Source organism: Oncorhynchus gorbuscha, linkage group LG08 (genome assembly GCF_021184085.1).
Source record: "Oncorhynchus gorbuscha isolate QuinsamMale2020 ecotype Even-year linkage group LG08, OgorEven_v1.0, whole genome shotgun sequence".
Classification (NCBI taxonomy): domain Eukaryota; kingdom Metazoa; phylum Chordata; class Actinopteri; order Salmoniformes; family Salmonidae; genus Oncorhynchus; species Oncorhynchus gorbuscha.
In genome coordinates, this window is record NC_060180.1 from 59,804,708 (window position 1) to 59,823,228 (window position 18,521).

The 18,521-nt window shown below is 41.5% G+C and overlaps 1 protein-coding gene across 3 annotated transcripts in view; it reads left to right on the forward strand.

The window, feature by feature from the left end:
• Positions 1 to 955: 955 nt before the first annotated feature.
• LOC124041926 (enhancer of polycomb homolog 1-like) overlaps positions 956 to 18,521 on the forward strand; it is a 47,508-nt gene continuing 29,942 nt past the window's right edge. The window contains exons 1-2 of one of the 3 annotated variants that reach the window (XM_046360105.1): positions 956 to 1,227; positions 2,798 to 2,890. Coding sequence is in view for 1 of the 3 variants with exons in the window: in XM_046360103.1 (XP_046216059.1) it covers positions 5,498 to 5,650 (153 nt within the window). In the remaining 2 variants the exon portion in view is untranslated. Of the gene's footprint in view, positions 1,228 to 2,797; positions 2,891 to 5,224; positions 5,651 to 18,521 lie in introns of those variants that run through there. The other 2 variants (XM_046360103.1, XM_046360106.1) reach the window with 2 other exon arrangements.

Consider the following 18,521-nt stretch of genomic DNA (forward strand, 5'->3'; position numbering starts at 1 on the left):
ATGAAATAAAAGCTGAAATAAATCCTCTCTACTATTATTCTGACATTTCACGTTCTTAAAATAAAGTGGTGATCCTAACTGACCTAAGACAGGGATTTTTTTAACTAGGATTCAATGTCAGGAATTGTGAAAGACTGAGTTTAAATGTACTTGGCTAAGGTGTATGTAGACTTCCAACTTCAACTGTTAGTATATTTAAAACTGAATACTTTTAGACTTTCAAGTATTTTACTGGGTGACTTTCACTTGAGTCATTTTCTGGTAAGGTATCTTTACTTTTACTCAAGCGTGATAATTGGATACTTTTTACACCACTGTATGCTTGAGTTGTGTGGCAGCAACACTGTCACTGCAGCCAGGGAGGGGAACAAGGGCATTCCACAGGATACAATGGTGCTGAACATTGCTACCAGGAGTTGGAGGCACAGCGTTCTATTAAATGGGTTTGAGGGACCTGCACTCCAATGTCGGTTGGGAGAATGCCCAATAGTTTAAATTAGTTTTGGTTGAAAGTGTTAGGAAAATGTCTACATTGTGAAAGAGGTCTGACCTCAAAGGGTCTTCCTGGTTGAATTATTTTTTAAATAGTTCCATCACATAAAATGTAAATCCCAGGTATATTCACGGATTTATGTGAAAATGTAAGTTTTGTACAGATTGACCTCTCCCTATCCGAACCTGAATGAAGTCAGGCACCAGCAGGCAGCACTGCAATTGAAAAAGACTGCTTTTCTATGCGTCTATTATTTATGTGTCCGTTAGGTAGTCCATTCCCGAGGTAATCACCTAGATAGAGGACTCGTGTTCACTATACCATGTAGCTACAACAGATGGAACGTTCTCCTTTTGGGATTTGAGCTCATCAACACAGCGCGCTCTACAGGTGATTGGTGCTAGCCGCCGGCCAATCAGGATGAGTCTTTTGTTGCAAAGTTGTTAACCCCCAACAAGACAGTTATCTTCTCCTACTCGTTCGCCAGCTAGTTTTGATAGCTAGCTAATCTTCTTTAAAATTAACCTTGTAATTTCCTGATTTCAACAACGGATTAGTTCGGCGCAGGCTTTCTGATACGAAAATCAATTTTTTTAATAGTATTTTCCGAACAACTCCATTGAGATTTTTTGACGATACTGTTTGCTACGTTTCACTTATACCGTCTGGCCATTTGGGGATTCAATCTCATGATCATCAGAAATGTTATCACCCATCCTGGAGTAAATGTAATGGTACGTTTTTCTGATATCTTTGACTTCATCAATTTACTGATCGAAACTGTCTCGTGAAAATCGGTTTGTTTGCAAAATGGGTAGCTAGTTATTATTACAATTTAATCGAATGGCAAGTTGGCTTGCTGATCGACGTGACATCGGTGGTTGGCTAACGTTATAGTCGCGAGACAGCTTCATTGTTAGCTGACGTCATTGTTTTTGTCTAGCTATGTAAAACTGTGTTCTATTGTTTGGCTTGCGATTGTGTTGTAACTTGTCATTGGCTTTCAAAGGTGGTTCGTTCTGACGTGCGAAATGGAAAACAAAGTGTTTTTTTATATTGTGTGGAAAAAAAGGTCAGCCAGCAAACGTTACGGTCATTTCCAGAAAGTGTCATACTAAAATCGTATGTATCAACTGGGCAATACCGTTGTAAATTGGCTAATACGTTTTATAACCACTATCGTTAATTTGAATGTCACGTTATAGCTAACTAGTTTACGTTAATGCCATCAAGGAATGCATTTGATAGCTAAACACTGCCAGCCAAAACTACCAGTGATCTAAAAAGGAACTGCACACATTCAGATTTAGGGTGTGTTTGTAAATTCAATCTGCAGTGCCAGAATGCGCTCTAGGCGTTCGTAAATTCAGAGCGCACACACTGGAAGGTCAGACTGAGGAGTAGGGTTGATCCGAGCGTTCTGACCTCACAACAGCAGTCAAGCACCCAAGCTAGTTGGCTAGCTACTTCCAGACACAAATGAGAACATCTCGCCCTAGCATTACATTTACATTTAAGTCATTTAGCAGACGCTCTTATCCAGAGCGATTAGGCTGTTTTTATCAGTGGAGGTTGCTGAGGGGAGGACTGCTTACAATCATGGCTGGAATGGAGTCAATGGAGTGGGATCAACCACATGGAAACCATGTCTTTGACAATTCCATTGACTATTCCAGCCATTATGAGCTGTCCTACCCTCAGCAGCCTCCTGGTTTTTGTTATCCAGAGCATTGGTGACTAATTTTGCTGTTGACAATTTAATTATGCGCTTTTGCAGAATTTTATTGACGCCTGCTGTATGTTGAGCATTTGTAAATTCCTTGGTTATTCTGAGCTCTGGCACACTCGTCTGAAATTGGAGTGGATAGCCAGAGTGAATTTACCAACGCACCTTAGTAGTTGAAATTCGACTGAAGGAATCTGTGATGACCAATGCCAAGTCGTTTGGAATGATGGTAATTAACATAATACACCTGTGGAGTGGCTTGCTCAAGCTACTCCTAGCACTGGCCCCTGCATGTCAGAGACTAAACACTATACTTGTCCTGGGCCTGTATTAAAGGATGTTGGTGAAGGAGGGATGATTTCAGGATCAGTTTAGCCTTTTTTGATCATGAGGAATAAGATGACATGGACGGGGGGGACTGAGTCTTGATCAGCACTCCTACTCTGAGGCACATTTTGATTTAAGTTGCTCTTTGCAATTGGAATCGCTGTCCCAGTCCCATCCTACCAACATGATGACCCCTATAATTACCAACACTCAAAGAAATTATAACTCATGTGTTTTTTATTCCCATTCAGATCCCAATAATGCTGTCTTTTGAAATGGATTACCCGGGGTGGAATCTACAACTCTTGGATCCTGGCTAGACCCGATGTCTGCCATTACTATAGGTAAGCCCAGATAATGTTTTTATAATATGAGCTTTAGCACCAGATGCCTCTGCTTGCCATTCAGCATTAAGGAGTTATAGGGTTAAGGCCCTGTGACAGACTAGCATACTTTCCAGCAGTACGCTGTGATCATGACTCTCAGATCCATTAAATTACACGCGGGTCATTTGGACGAAGGCATCTTCTGTACAAGGGAGTTTTTTTGTTAAGAGCCGTGACGTTCGGTCTGAACATTAACACGCATGCGGTACAGTTTTGGAAGCGTCAGAAATACTTTTCACAAAACACTGTTTAATAATATACATTTTTAAAATCTCCCCCTTCGATACTGTCTCATTGCTGTAGCTCCCCAATGGACTCTGGAGGCGAAGGTCGAGTCAGGCGTCCCCTGAAACATGACCCGCCAAACCGCGCTTCTTAACAACACCGGCATCCGGCCCGCCACAAGTAGTCACTAGAGCGCGATTAGCCAAGTAAAGCCCCACCCGGGCCAAACCCTCCCCTAAGCCAGACGACGCTGAGCTAATTGTGGTCGTGATACAGCCCGGGATCGAACCCGTGTCTGTAGTGACACCTCTAAGGCACACTGTGATGCAGTGCCTTAGACTGCTGCGCCACTCGGGAGGCCCTGATACACACCTTTTTTATAGGGTTAGGGTTCCCACACAGTCATATTTCCATGTTACAGCACTTGTTTACGGAAACAGACAGAAGTCAGTTGACTAGGGATAATTAGCTGTCTGCGCCTCTGAAGACCAGTGTGTAAACGGAAGACGGACGCCATAAACGTGTTGTCATTGAAAAATACTGTCGGCTGCAACTGAGTTAAAACGGTGTACAGTGAAGTTATTTTGAAATATGAAAGAGGGATTTATGTTTCTAGAATGATACCATTATTAAGAATTGATTCACGTTAGATGGGAGTATTGGCTGTTTTGGCTTCTAGAGCCAAACAGAACATGTAAGGTCCTTGGACTAAGGAGTAAGGTTAGGCTCCTTTAGTTCAATATTGGGCTTACATTAAAGAAACTGGAGATTGGTCCATAGGGCAGGAGCCTCTGGCTTGGAAAGGCTTACTTATTGAAGGTACCAGAACCCTTTATTTTGAGATTCTTAATTTTTCCAAATATTAAAATTTGAACCCACAGAGTTCTGTTGGAGAGGGCCACAGTTGTAGGATTGATCACAAGAAGGTGAAATTTTTCTAACTTTGAAAATACTTTTGGAAGCTTTTCAGTTTTTACCTTACTGGTAATTTAGTCACTATTTAGTGATGGTTTATTTTACAATATAATTATTTAAAAGAAACTTGTTCATGCTTCATCTCAAAGGTTTTATTTTATTATACATTTTATATAGGATCTAGGTGTGTTATCACTGCATCAGCAAGATACAGCAAACCCCCTCTAAATGTACAAATCACACGTAAAACAGAAGCAGGAGAAAAATGTGCATGATAATACACCAGGTACACTCTTACCTTATTTGCACACACTGTACATAGATTTGTCTATTGTGTTATTGACTGTGAGTTTTTTTATCCCATGTGAACTCTGTTGTTTTTGTTGCTTTGCTTTATCTTGGCCAGGTTGCAGTTGTAAATGAGAACTTGTTCTCCACTGGCCTCCCTGTTTTTTATTTTTTATTTCACCTTTATTTAACCAGGTAGGCAAGTTGAGAACAAGTTCTCATTTACAATTGCGACCTGGCCAAGATAAAGCAAAGCAGTTCGACAGATACAACGACACAGAGTTACACATGGAGTAAAACAAACACACAGTCAATAATACAGTATAAACAAGTCTATATACAATGTGAGCAAATTAGGTGAGAAGGTAGGTAAAGGCAAAAAAGGCCATGGTGGTAAAGTAAATACAATATAGCAAGTAAAACACTGGAATGGTAGTTTTGCAATGGAAGAATGTGCAAAGTAGAAATAAAAATAATGGGGTGCAAAGGAGCAAAATAAATAAATAAAATACAGTTTGGAAAGAGGTAGTTGTTTGGGCTAAATTATAGGTTAAATAAAGGTTGAAATAAATAGAATGTTACTGTGACAATTCAGAATGATTTAGTCACTGATGATGAATTGGCAAATGTAGGCTATTTAGTTTGCAATCAATTAGGGACATGCAGCGAAATATTCTGTAGTGTCAATGCCCCTTTGTTATTGCAATCCCAAATGTAACCTAAATCTAACTAGTTCTCCAAATTGTTTACTTGTTTACTTTTGGGGCACTGTGGGGGCGCTTCGCCCCACCCCCACCGTCGCGCACGCGCTCGGAACCGTGTGGGAATGGCTGTTCGATGATCGGTGGGTTGGGCTGCTCTGTGCGAACGGAGCGTTATAAAGAGTTTTTAATGTCCGCCATGTTGGCCATGGCGTACTCAACCACCGATAGACAGCGAAGCCTCTGAAAAAATAGACCGAAAGAGAGCGACCAAGATCCGGGCCTTCCCGGCTCCGTTCGACGCCCTAAATATAGCTTTCAACCAATCGAACCGTAGATTTCTGAAAAACAACAGTCATCCATGAAAGCGCAACAAGAGACCGTTGTGAATTTTAGGAGATCGGATAGATTTATGTTGCATCTCGAATTATAAAAAATGAGTAAATTGTCGTTTCGTGCACGGGCGCTGGACGCGTCCAAGCCACTACCCGTCTTCCGATGTGAGGATTTACCAGACCTGCACGAATATGCATCTATTAACCGGGCAGTGCCGCAGATGCCGACGGGGATGGAAAAAGAAGAGGAATCGGTATGTTTTATAGTTCGAAATTCTGAGAAGAAACACGTTAACTTATTTTTATATTTTGAGGTGTTACTCTTTTTTTTCTGCGCAAGTTTGCACAAAATGGCTGCCAATTGTATTTTCAAAAAGACGACGAAAAAGTGATGTAGATACCATGCTAATAATACACTAATACACTTTACAAATCACTACGAGTTATTAGTTCTATTTCTTATACTATATTCTGGTTTTAGCTGGTTGTTTTCGCTTGAGATGATTTTCAAAGTACAAAGGAATCACGTGACTCCCGTCAATCCGACATTTTGTTGTCTGTCTTTGGGATGGGCCTTGTGTTGGCGTAATGGCAAAGGACCGGTGCAAGGGGGAGCTAAATATCGGAAATTGTTTATGTCCTCCAACTGTGCCTGTGGGATGATGGCGATACTGGGGTGGGGGGGTGAAAACTTTGTGTGCCTTGCGTGAATCGTCTGTCCTTTTTAGTTTCAACCATAACTGTGCGCTCCAAATAGCCTATGCATTGACTCACGGGGTGATCTGTTGAATTATTATAAATTAGCGCGCCAACGAATGCATGAGAGCAATCACTCATGGCTGCACTGTTTTGCTTTACTTTCAATAAGCATATGGTTGGCGATATACAATTTGTATTTTGCTGGGCACCTCTAGGTTCATATTTGGCTTCACGCTCAAGGATTCAAGTCCCAGCAAGTGTTGGCTAGGCACGTGGCCTTGTTATGATGTGGACGTTTGTACCTGTCAATATGACATGTAGCCTCTGTTTTTGGTTATCCGCTGTCATGTCTCTTGGACCGGTCTGTGTTTACATTTCAGTGCACTAACTTGTATAGCCAGCTTTGTAGTTTTATTAGTTAAAAAAATTAATATTGTTTCCATATTTTATGCATGCCATGCTTCAGTTGAAACCTGTTTCTAGTGATTGCCTACCTATGGTAAGATGCTCCCACTCCCTGCAGACCAGTTGTCAAAGATACCCTTTTTATTTCACCATTTGTGTACTTTACTGTATTTATACTTGGGATATCGCACTTCAACTGAAGTTTTATTTAAAACATTTTTTTATTTCATTGCTGGAGGACTACTTTAATTGCACATTTCGACTTGAATGTGTTGATTTATTTATGGCTAGGCCAGGACATGTCTTCTTGAGATTCCTTTGTGACACAATGTATCTTAATGCTCTGAGGCTCACAGCAGGAGTCCCAGCAGTGGGCCTCTTCACAAAGATGCCTCCACTCCATTCTTATGTACTGTGTTGCATAATAGAGGCACACAACAATCGGAGTGGTTTGTTTATTTATGTAGTATTCTGAGCACCCTGTCAAAGGGGAGCTGTCTGTTGCCAGACAGCTTCTCAGTGACTGGCATGGGAAATGAGATAAGCATGGTATCCACCTTATGTCACAGAGTAGTTTTTAATGGATGTTTTGGGTGGGGGAATCAACGTTCAAGCTTGCGCTATGCGTGTGCCTTATTCCAATTGATTGCTCATTAGACTTATTTTTCAAACTGGCTGCTCAACTTTTTATAATGGTTAACTGTGTCAGTCCACACAGCCAGTGTTTGTTGGGTGAACTCACTGTCACTGGGTAAATGTCTGAGACATGATGCAGAGGGAATTGGAGGGATATGTTTTGTCTGAGTGCCAGTTTTCCTTGAACACACACATGTTGGCAGTCGACCAATTTCTCACTGCTGTGACCGCATTCACCTGTAATGTGTTGCGTGATGGGCTAGCCTACCTGACCCAAATCTCTGCTGAAATCAGGTGATAAATGGTTTCACCACAAATGCGTGACTATCTATGACTTGCTATCCTTTGAGAGAGCCAGATGGTTTTTGCCACAAATAGCAACTTACTCCCTATGTAGTGCACTTCTTTTGGCCAAGGCCCATGGGGCTCTGGTCAGAAGTACTACACTATATAGGGGAAATGGCTGTACTTTGGGATTCAGCGACATACATCTTCCCCTCAGAGGTGTTGAGCCTTGGTGAGATTAGCACGGGCTGTATTTATCAAGAGTCAAGGGTAGAATGGCTGATTTGGGATGAGTTTTTCCCTTGTAGATCACAATGAATAAGATTACTTGGACTGAAAGGGACCTGTCGCTAGATCAGCACTCCTACACTGAGGCGTGCATTATATATGTCCCCAGATGGTTTCAGGAAACAATTTATAGAAGTAGCTGTGTAGACCACTTCTTAGTCTCACATGCTCTGTGTGTATCCCAAATGGCACCCTATACAGTGCACTACTTTTCACCGGGGCCCATTTTTTTTTGTACTCATCCAGGGTCTAACAGTAGTCAAGTTATGGTTTCTACTCTCTAGATGTTCTGATTCTCCGTGGCCCTGTCATTCAGTCCTTGCCCCCTGTGGCAGGCCATGTTAAGTGACATTTACAACGGCTGGAACTGTAGCTGCCTGGTAGGCAGAAGGACAAGAGGAGCAGCCGTGGGCCCCCAGAGCAGACCTGACAGCAATCGATACACATTTTAAAGGGATCGCCTGTTGTGGTCTGGAGGAGGAAGAGACGGATGGTTCAGTCAGTTTATCCTCTGCTAGCCCATTGCCATCGCTAGGGAAGTAGCCTGTACAAAGGGAGTGTTTTGATAAAATGTATTCTCTGGTACTTTTTAGCCAGTAGATTTTAAAGTAGTGCTCACAAGCCAAAAGTGGTCCCTGAAAATGGAATGCTAGGTGGAAATGGGGATACCTAGCCAGTTACACAACTGAAAGCATTCAACTGAAATGTGTCTTCTGCATCTAATGCTACCCCTCTGAGTCAGAGTTGTGGGGGTTGCCTTAATCGTCATCCATGTCATCAGCTCCCAGGCAGTAGTTGTTGTTGAGGGTTAACTGCCTTGCCCAAGGGCTAAACGGCAGATTTTTGGGTTACTGGCCCAACACACTTAACCACTAGGCTACCTGCTATGTAAAATATGTGCACCACATCATTGCTCTCGCTATGCTGTGGTGGGTGCATCTTGCTAGCTGTCACTCATATGGCCAGGGGCTGAAGCTCATTGGTTGAACTTCAATTGTTAGGAGACTTGCACACATGGGGGAACATGGTGCAGCACAGCTTCCAGAAAAATGGTTGCTTTCAAACTAGGGATTTTGTGGTGGAGGTAAAACAGTAATTCTGATCAAAGATTATGCATATATGAACGACGCATTGACAAATTCAGCCCAAAACAGAAGGTTAAAAAAAATGCACTAACTTGCACTAGCCCCTCAAGGCTTTGAATGAATGCAATGGAAACTGAAAATACTGAAGTGTCTAGAAGCTGCATAGCCTATATTGGAGCTGGCCTTTGAAGCCGATTCCAGAGTACTGAAAATGAAAAATGTAATTGGTTGTCAACAATTTTCTCAGTAAGCCTTGGAGAAGGCTAACCGTCTATTGATTTCTATGCAAACCACATATCTATTGTAATGTAGGAACAAACTTGCTGGGAAGTGCACTATTTTCAGCCCTTGGGAAGGGTAAGGTTGCATCACGATTCTCCACACTTTTCCCAAAGTCTACACTCCCAGTCATGTATTTAATGTAGTACCAATTGGCTGGAGGAAGATATCATGACTGAGTGTGCAATTGCAGTCTTTGGTAGAAGGGTGGAGAATCGGGATGTAGCCAAATGTTTCTGTAGTGTGGACTTAAGGCATTGATTTAGCCTCTGTGTGCTGCAGCCAAGGCAAACCTGCAGGTGACTCTGTCCATGTAGGATTTACTAATATTCTGTGTTGGGCAGCAGAGATGGTGTTTGTTGCTTTGTATGGGAAGGGTTCTGTTCCTCTTCACCTACGATACCGCCAACTCTTTGCAACTAGAGAGAAGTAGGTTTGGGCGGAATCTAGATTTTCATATCGTCCTTCTCTCATCTTGGGATATATGGTATTCCCGGCATGGCACACAAGGGTCACAAAAATGCAGGAGTAGACAGCTAAATCATGCTCATAAAGTTATATAAGCATAGCTAGTAGCTACCGAATGTTATTTTCGGTGAGTGGACATTTTACAAGGGAAATTGTGCAAATAAACAAAGTTGTGACGCATGCATTTCTGAAAGAAGAGCATGATTTGTCCACGGAGCAGATGGGAGAAGAACAGAGAAGGGGAAAAAACTATAGGAAGCACAGGGGGAAAAATGGCAACTGTACAGAACTCATCCAGAGCTCTTTGACTTCGGGTAGAAAGTCATAAGATATCTGTTGGCAAACATTTAGTAGTGAATTGCATACAGGTGTAACTTCATCACCTCATGTGAGCTGCATAATAGACACTCACTGATAGATAAAGAACACTTAGACTCACCAGCTCGCTTTCTCCTGTTGTGCTAATTACAAACGCATGACTGGCTCACCTGTTCTGGGGAACCACAGTACGTGTCATAATGTGACGGGTGAAATGAATGCTAACGTATTGCACAAGTTGACTGCAGGTATTTAACTTAAACCATCCCGTGGCTTTTTCCAAATACCCGTATACTGCCCAAGCCTAGAGGGAAACTCACTTTATTTGGCATATACAACTAGGGCTGTGATTGTCATGGAATGTTGAAGGTTATTGGTATTATTATGATGATTTGGTTGTTTTAAGAGGAAATACTGTGGTGATTGGTCAAATTTGCAAGCCCTTGTAACAGTGTGGTGAGGAGTAGGAGCTCTGCTGTACACTTTGTGTCCAGAAGTAATTTAGCCATTCATTGTAGTCATGCTCTGTAGAGTTGCTGTTTTCTTGTGTCAATTAACCCATGACATTCCTTGATTACTCATTATATTGATAAAGTCTTATTTTAATCAACAAATACAACATTAAGTTTTAAAATGTTAAGGGTACAAGACTGTGTATATATATATATATATATATATATATATATATATATCTCTGGCTATATTGGCAAAATCACTACATATCACATCAGGCCAAGCGGGGGAGAGGCTGCCTGGTGTCACAGTTCCAAGTCAAAAACATCCATGATATCCTTTGCCCCCGTAGTCTTCCGACATATCTCAAACCAGTCATTACCATTCAACAGAATTATAAAACAAATAATTAAGTTTATTTCCAGTTAATTTCTGAGTTACATAATTGTAGAACTAGCAAAGGAGTTTTGAAGTTGAGGTTGTAGTATTTATGAAGTTTGTCAACTAGCGCTAGCAAAGTTGTCAAACAAGCTTGGACTAGGCTGATTTAGGAGACTTGACTGTACTTTTTATGCCCTGCTATCAGGAGCAAAGTTTGAATTGTTTAATCAGAGACTGAAACAAATAAATCAGAATGCTTATATTTGAGTGAGAATTGATATACAATCCCAAAATCGGCTACAACTGTCAGTAAAACGAAGCTTAAAATGTTTGAGTGAACCCTGAATACAGAAAATGAATGATGAAGTCTCTTCTGGACACGGTAAACACCACCTCACCACTCTACACTGAGTATACCAAACATTAGGAACGCCTTCCTACTATTGAGTTGCACCCTGCCCCTTTTCCCCCCTCAAAACAGCTTAAATTCGTCAGGGCATGGCATCTACTAGCTGTCGAAAGCATTCCACAGCTATGCTGGCCCATGTTGACTCCAATGCTTCCCACAGTTGTCATGTTAGCTGGATGTCCTTTGGGTGGTGGACAATTCTTTATACACACTGGAAACTGTTGAGTGTGAAAACACAGCAGCGTTTCAGTTCTTGACACAAACCGGTGTGCCTGTCACCTACTTCCACACACCGTTCAAAGGCAGTTAAATCTTTTGTCTTGCCCATTCACCCTCTGGTTGTCTACACTTGACACTTACACGTGACTTTCACCAGAAAAGACACAATCCATCTCTGTCTCAAGGATTAAAAACTGGTCTCTCCTTTTAACTACACTGATTTTTGAAGTGGAATTAATAAGGGATCAGACCTGGTCAGTCTCATGGAAAGAGCAGGTGTACTTAGTGTATATGCAGGGAATTGTTGATCAATCTTGGAATCCTGGAGGAGACTAACTATGGCTTCATCCCAAATGGCACTCTATTCCTTATAGTGCACTACTTTTGACCAGAGGCTTGGACCCTAGTTGAAGCTTGCTAGGGACCCCAGAGTAGAGCTGTGGCGAGCGGCACAGTGAAACCATAATCACACACTCCGGAGAGACTATATGTACAAATCTGGGACCACGCTGTGCTTCTGCTATCATGACAGGCTGCCAATGGCACAATGACCAGGTCTGAGAGCCAGAGGCCCGTTGGTTGTACTACTTTCAGACGAGTACCCCCCCCCCCGGCACTTTCCTTCAGGATGACAGAAATCCTATTCAGATGATGGTAATTCATCTTAAAAGAACATGCAACTCGAGGATGCAGTAGTGTTTCAAGTTTTATTGGTCATATACACGGGGTACTTATACATTGTCCAACAAAATGCTTACTTGCAGGTTCCTTCTCGACAATGCAACCACAATAAACGATAAGAATACGTACTTAAATTAAATAATATAATAAACATTTTATCATAAGTATAACACAGGAAGGCACAGTTTATAGTCCAATTTTTGGGGATGGTGTGTAATGTATAATGAGTAGGCTTGGGTGGTTTACCGGGGTATTTCGATAAAGCCGCAATGCTTTTTCAATACCGTTGAAACTATTTCTGAAATTGTTTTAAGACATTTAAATATTTGTAACTATTTAAGTACCTGCAGTCAACTTGTGCAATAAGTTTGGAAATAAAGTTTAATTGCTTTCTTCATTTCACCTGTCACATTATGAATTTTACGGTAGTCCACAGTCACGTGGTTTTTGTTTACAAGCACACAACGACGAGAGACCGGGACCTTGTGAGTCATTCACTGTTGTGCATCATGCGCCAGGTGATCTAATTACAGTATGGAATTCACAACTAAATGTTTGCCAGCTAGATACCTTCACTATCAACTGTCTAAAATGTACTAAATGCTCAGAAGTTGTGCATTTGGTAGGCTAATTTAGTAGCTAAGTGGTAAGCTTCTACCAAAATCGACCATTTGCTTGGTAACAGCAGATAATCCTCTCCTGGATCAAGAGCATTGCTGGTTAATATTTGTTTTGTGCGTACAGCAAACTGAGTATAATTTTTTTGTTTGTTACTTATATAGTTTAGGCCAGAAACTGTACAAAATTTTCCCAGTGCACTAGTTAAAGAAAAGGAGAACTGCACTCTAGGAGCTCAATTATTGCATCTGAGCTTCTAGAGTGTGCGGCTCTCCTTTTTCTTTTTCAAGTGTTATACTCCACTAGCCAGCACCTCGTCTAAATAGGTGTTTATTTCGCCTCCAGCTCAACGCACTAGTTAGCATTTAATTAGTATTCTCTATGGGATTTGTTAGCATTGCTAACCTTCGGATTACAGAGCATCAGTGGGGTTTGAAAACAGCGGCCGTTGTGGTCAGTGTCCCTTATTACTGCATATCCTGTTATGGCACAAGATCTGTATGACAATCTGGATACTGTCCAAGCCGATATTTTCCTTGCCAAAAAACCTGAAACTGATTTTTATAAGAGAAATTGCAGCCTTTTTAAGTATTCTAGTACAGTTAAATAGTGGACACACACACTGACTGACCAAAAAGTTGGGATTTGTTGGGATTTACGTATGTCCCCATTACCAGTAAAACATAATCAAAACCTATTACTTTCACTTACTTGCTGTGCTGTTTCGTTGTTCAGTCTCAACCAGGATTTTGTCAAGCAGTGAAGTTTCAGCTGTCTGTGATCTCTTCCTCGGTGCGCACTGTCACTTTCCATTTTTACCATTTTGTCCAATATTTTTGAGCATGCAATACGGCTTTCCCCAGTACGAAATCCTAGTAGACCCACTGTGCTGTCAGACTCAGCATGCTCATGGGGCTGACATCACTGGTCCAAATGTCAGTCGTGAAGCTAATAGCAGTGACGCCCGTAGCAAGTAAATCCAAGTTTATTTGTCACGTGCGCCGAATACAACTGGTGAAATGCTTACTTACAGGCTCTAACCAATGGTGCCGGGGAAAAAAGGTGTGTGTAGGTAAGTAAAAGAACTAAAACAGAAAAAATACATTTGAAAAAAGAGTATCAAGGCTATATACAGACACCTGTTAGTCAGGCTTATTGAGGTTGTATGTACATGTAGGTATCGTTAAAGTGAATGTGCATGTATGATGAACAGAGTAGCAGAAGTGTAAAAAGAGGGGTTGGCGGGTGGTGGGACACAATGCAGATAGCCCGGTTAGCCAATATGCAGGAGCACTGGTTAGCCAATGTGCGGGAGCACTGGTTGGTCGGGCCAATTTAGGTAGTATGTACATGAATGTATTGTTAGTGACTATGCATATATGATAAACAGGGAGTTGCAGCAGCGTAAAAGAGCAGTGGTGGTGGTGGGGGGCACACAATGCAAATAGTCTGGGTAACCATTTGGTTACCTGTTCAGGAGTCTTATGGCTTGGGGGTAAAAACTGTTGAGAAGCCTTTTTGTCCTAGACTTGGCCACTCTGGTACCGCTTGCCATGCGGTAGTAGAGAGAACAGTCTGACTGGCGTGGCTGGCGTCTTTAACTCATAGATGTGCGTTTCAACAATACTGTCTAACTCCGGTATGGCAACATTTGAAAAAATAGCGGCTACTTGGTAGTGTGTACCGGTGCTTGACCAGTCGGCGAAAGCCAACATCATCCACGACAGAACTGTTGATTGTCAAGGGCAATGAATTCCATTATCTTGCCGTTAATGGATTTTGCCTTTGCATTGTCTCGCTGAAATGATCTTACTCTTTCAAATGACTGCTTGACTTGGGCTGTGTTGTACGTGTAGTGCTATATTTTTCGTGGCGTCATTACGTCATCTACCGACGTTATATAGGTATGCACGGTAGCTTTGACATCGGTTTTGCACATCGCCGTTAAACTAGACAGTTGGGCCTATGCCGATATTGGAATTTGTAGCTAATATTTGCCGATTTCCGATATGCTTACCGATATCGTGCACCCCTAATTTCTATCAGAACTCCCGTTCCGATACCGTCTGACCAACAGATAAGGGAGAGAAGAACTCATGGCTGGTGTGTGGGGTCCTTGATGCTGTGTGCCTTCCTCAGACACTGTTTTGAGTAGATGTCCTGTATGGGTATGGGAGCATGGTTCCAACGGTTTTTGTCCTTGCTGAATTTATGATGCACACTTTGAAGATGTTAAAATAACTGTCCATTTACTTTTCCTCAGCCAACAAGACAAGTAACTAACAGCATAATCACTAGCTTAATTCAATCTACTATTCCCCCATAGTAGAACAATTGACCTGTCTGGGACCGTTGTGGGACGATGATGCCCAAATTCATACAACCGGTATTTAAAAAATACACTTTTGAAAAGCAGGCTGATGCAGCAGACCAGAACGTTTGGCTTAGTGTTCATATACTATTATTTCTTCACATAAGCATAGTAATGCACACCCGGCAGTAGCCTGCTCGCAGATGTTTGTTCCATAATGCAATTAGCGGGAAAACAGTTTCCAAAAGCGCACCCCACATGTGAGTGGATTCATGTGACTGAGATTAAAATATCTATGAGAAATAAGAGGGGACATCTGAAGATTCAACAACTCGGATGGCTTGCTAATATGACTAGGATTGTGCCACTGACTTCTGAACAACGAGTTTATTTGAAAACCAATAGAACATGAGAGAAATAGGCTACTTGTTTCAATAGCATAATATAATTGGTTCCACGTTTCTATTGTTGGGTTTTTGCTAGGCCACCTTAAAGCAAGATAAGACGTGCCTCATAATATGAAGTATAATGTTAAACGTGGAAATCTAGCGGAACCCCTCGACAACATTCCGCTGAAAAGGCAGCCCGTGAAATTCATTTTTTTTGATTGAAATACGTAACTTTCACACATTAACAAGTCCAATACAGCAAATGAAAAACTCCTTGTTAATCTACCCATCGTGTCCAATTTCAAAAATACTTTACAGTGAAAGCACAGCATATGATTATGTTAGTTCAGCGCCATGTCACAAAAACACACTACCATTTTCCCAGCCAAAGATAGAAGTCTCACAAAACAGAAATAGAGATGAAAATGAACCACTAACCTTTGATCTTCATCAGATGACACTCATAGGACATCATGTTACACAATACATGTATGTTTTGTTCGATAATGTGCATATTTATATCCACAAATGTTTACATTGGTGCATTACGTGCAGTAATGTTTTGATTCCAAAACATCTGGTGATTTTGCAGATAGCCACATCAAATCCCAGAAATACTCATAATAAACATTGCTAAAAGATACACGTGTTATGCATGGAATTTTTAGATCCAATTCTCCTTAATGCAACCGCTGTCAGATTTTTTTTATTACGGAGAAAGCATAATCTGAGTAAGTCGCTCAGAGCCCAATCCAGCCAAAGAAATATCTGCCATGTTGGAGTCAACAGAAGTTAGAAATAACATTATAAATATTCACTTACCTTCGATCTTCATCAGAATGCACTCCCATGAATCCCAGTTCGACAATAAATGGCTGATTTATTCCATAAAGTCCATCGTTTATGTCCAAATAGCCACTTGTTGTTAGCGTGTTCAGCCCAGTAATACATCTTCATGAGGCGCGAGCACTACGTCCAGACAAACTCAAAGTTCCATTACAGGTCATAGAAACATGTCAAACGATGTATGGAATCTATCTTTAGGATCTTTTTAACATAACTTCAATAATGTTCCAACCGGAGAATTCCATTGTCTGTAGAAAAGCACTGGAACGAGAGCTAACTCTGTCGGGACCTCGTGTCACGAGCCTGAGACACTCTGCCAGACCACTGACTCATTCATCTCCCATTCCCCCTCCTTTATAGCAGAAGCCTGAAACAATTTTCTAAAGACGATTGACATCTAGTGGGAAGCCTTAGGAAGTGCAATATGACCCCATAGACACTGTATATTCAATAGGCAATGACTTGAACAACTACAAATGTCAGATTTCCTACTTCCTGGTTGGATTTTTCTCCGGTTTTTGCCTGCCATGAGTTCTGTTATACTCGGACATCATTCAAACAGTTTTAGAAACTGTTGCTAATATATGCATATTATTATTATTATTATTATTATTAACTGGCATATATAGCATATATTATTCATCCAAGCTACTCAGTCCCAAAGAAGTTAAAGGGTTTTTCTTAATTTTTATTATTTTCTACATTGTAGAATAATAGTGGAAACAGAACAAGGAATCAAGTAGTAACTAAAGTGTTAAACTACTCAAATATTTTATATTTGAGATTCTTCAAAGTAGCCACCTTGATGACAGCTTTGTGCGCACTCTGCATTCCCTCAAACAGGCAAAGGCAAACACACGATTGCATTTGGTATTTCATAGTTTGGATTTCTTCACTATTCTACAATGTAAAAATAAAGAAACCTTTGAATGAGTAGGTGTATCCTAACTTTTTGACCAACAAAACCCTTTGCTATGAGACTCGAAATTGAGCTCCGTTGCATCCAGTTTACATATTTTTTTATTCCTTGATGTTTCTACAACTTGATTGGAGCACCTGTGGTGAATGTAAATTGATTTGGAAAGGCGCACACACCTGCGTAATATAAGATCCCACAGAAGACAGAGTAAAAACTAAGCCATATGGTCGAGCGAATTGTCCGTAGAGACAGGATTGTGTTGAGGCACAGATCTGGGGAAGGGTACCAACAAAATTGTGCAGCATTGAAGGTCCCCAAGGACACTGGCCTCCATCATTCTTAAATGGAAGAAGTTTGGAACCACTAACACTCTAACTAGAGCTGGCTGCCTGGACAAACTGAGCAATCAGGGGAGAAGGGTCTTGGTTAGGGAAGTGACCAAGAACCTGATGGTCACTGACCGAGCTCCAAAGTTTCTCTGTGGAGATGGGACAACTTTCCACAGGGACAACATTCTTTGAAGAACTCCACCAATCAGGCCTTTTTATGGTAGAATGGTCAGACTGAAGCCACTCTTCAGTAAAAGGCACATGACATCCCATTTGGAGTTTGCCAAACGGCACCTAAAGGACTCTTGTGCCACGAGAAACATGATTCACTGGTCTGATGAAACCAAAATTGAAGTCTTTGGCCTGAATGCCAAGACTGGGCAGGGACTGGGAGACTAGTCAGAATCGAGGGAACGATGAATGGCGCAAAGTACAGAGATCCTTGATGAAAACCTGCTCAGGACCTCAGACAGGGGTGATGTTTCCCCTTCCAACAGGACAACGACCGTAAGCACACAGCCAAGACAACGCAGGAGTGGCTTCGGGACAAGTCTCTGAATGTCCTTGAGTGGCCCAGCCAGAGCCTGGACTTGAACCTGATCGAACATCTCTGGAGAGTCCTCAAAATTGCTGTGCAGCAGCACTCCCCATCCAACCTGATGGAGCCTGAAGAGGATCTGCAGAGAAGAATGGGAGAAACTCTCCAAATACAGGTGTGCCAAGCTTGTTGCGTCATACCTAAGACTCCTCGGGGCTATGAACACTGCCAAAGGTGCTTCAACAAAGTACTGATTAATTGTTCTGAATACTTATGTAAATGTGATATTTTTATTAGCAAACATTTCTAAAAACCTGTCTTTGCTTTGTCATTATGGGGTATTGTGTGTAGATGAGGGTGGAAAAAACAAGGCTGTGACCTAACTTTTAAAGATTTTGTTAAGTGGTCTGAATAATTTCCAAATGCACTGTATAGTGCATAGTTTTTCAATTTATCGAATCAGTTTTCTTGCTCAAACTGAGCAACACCTGTCAAACCCAGACATACTTTCTAAACACATGGATGTCGATTCGCACATGGCTAGTATTATCAGAGGACCGTGGCTTTTT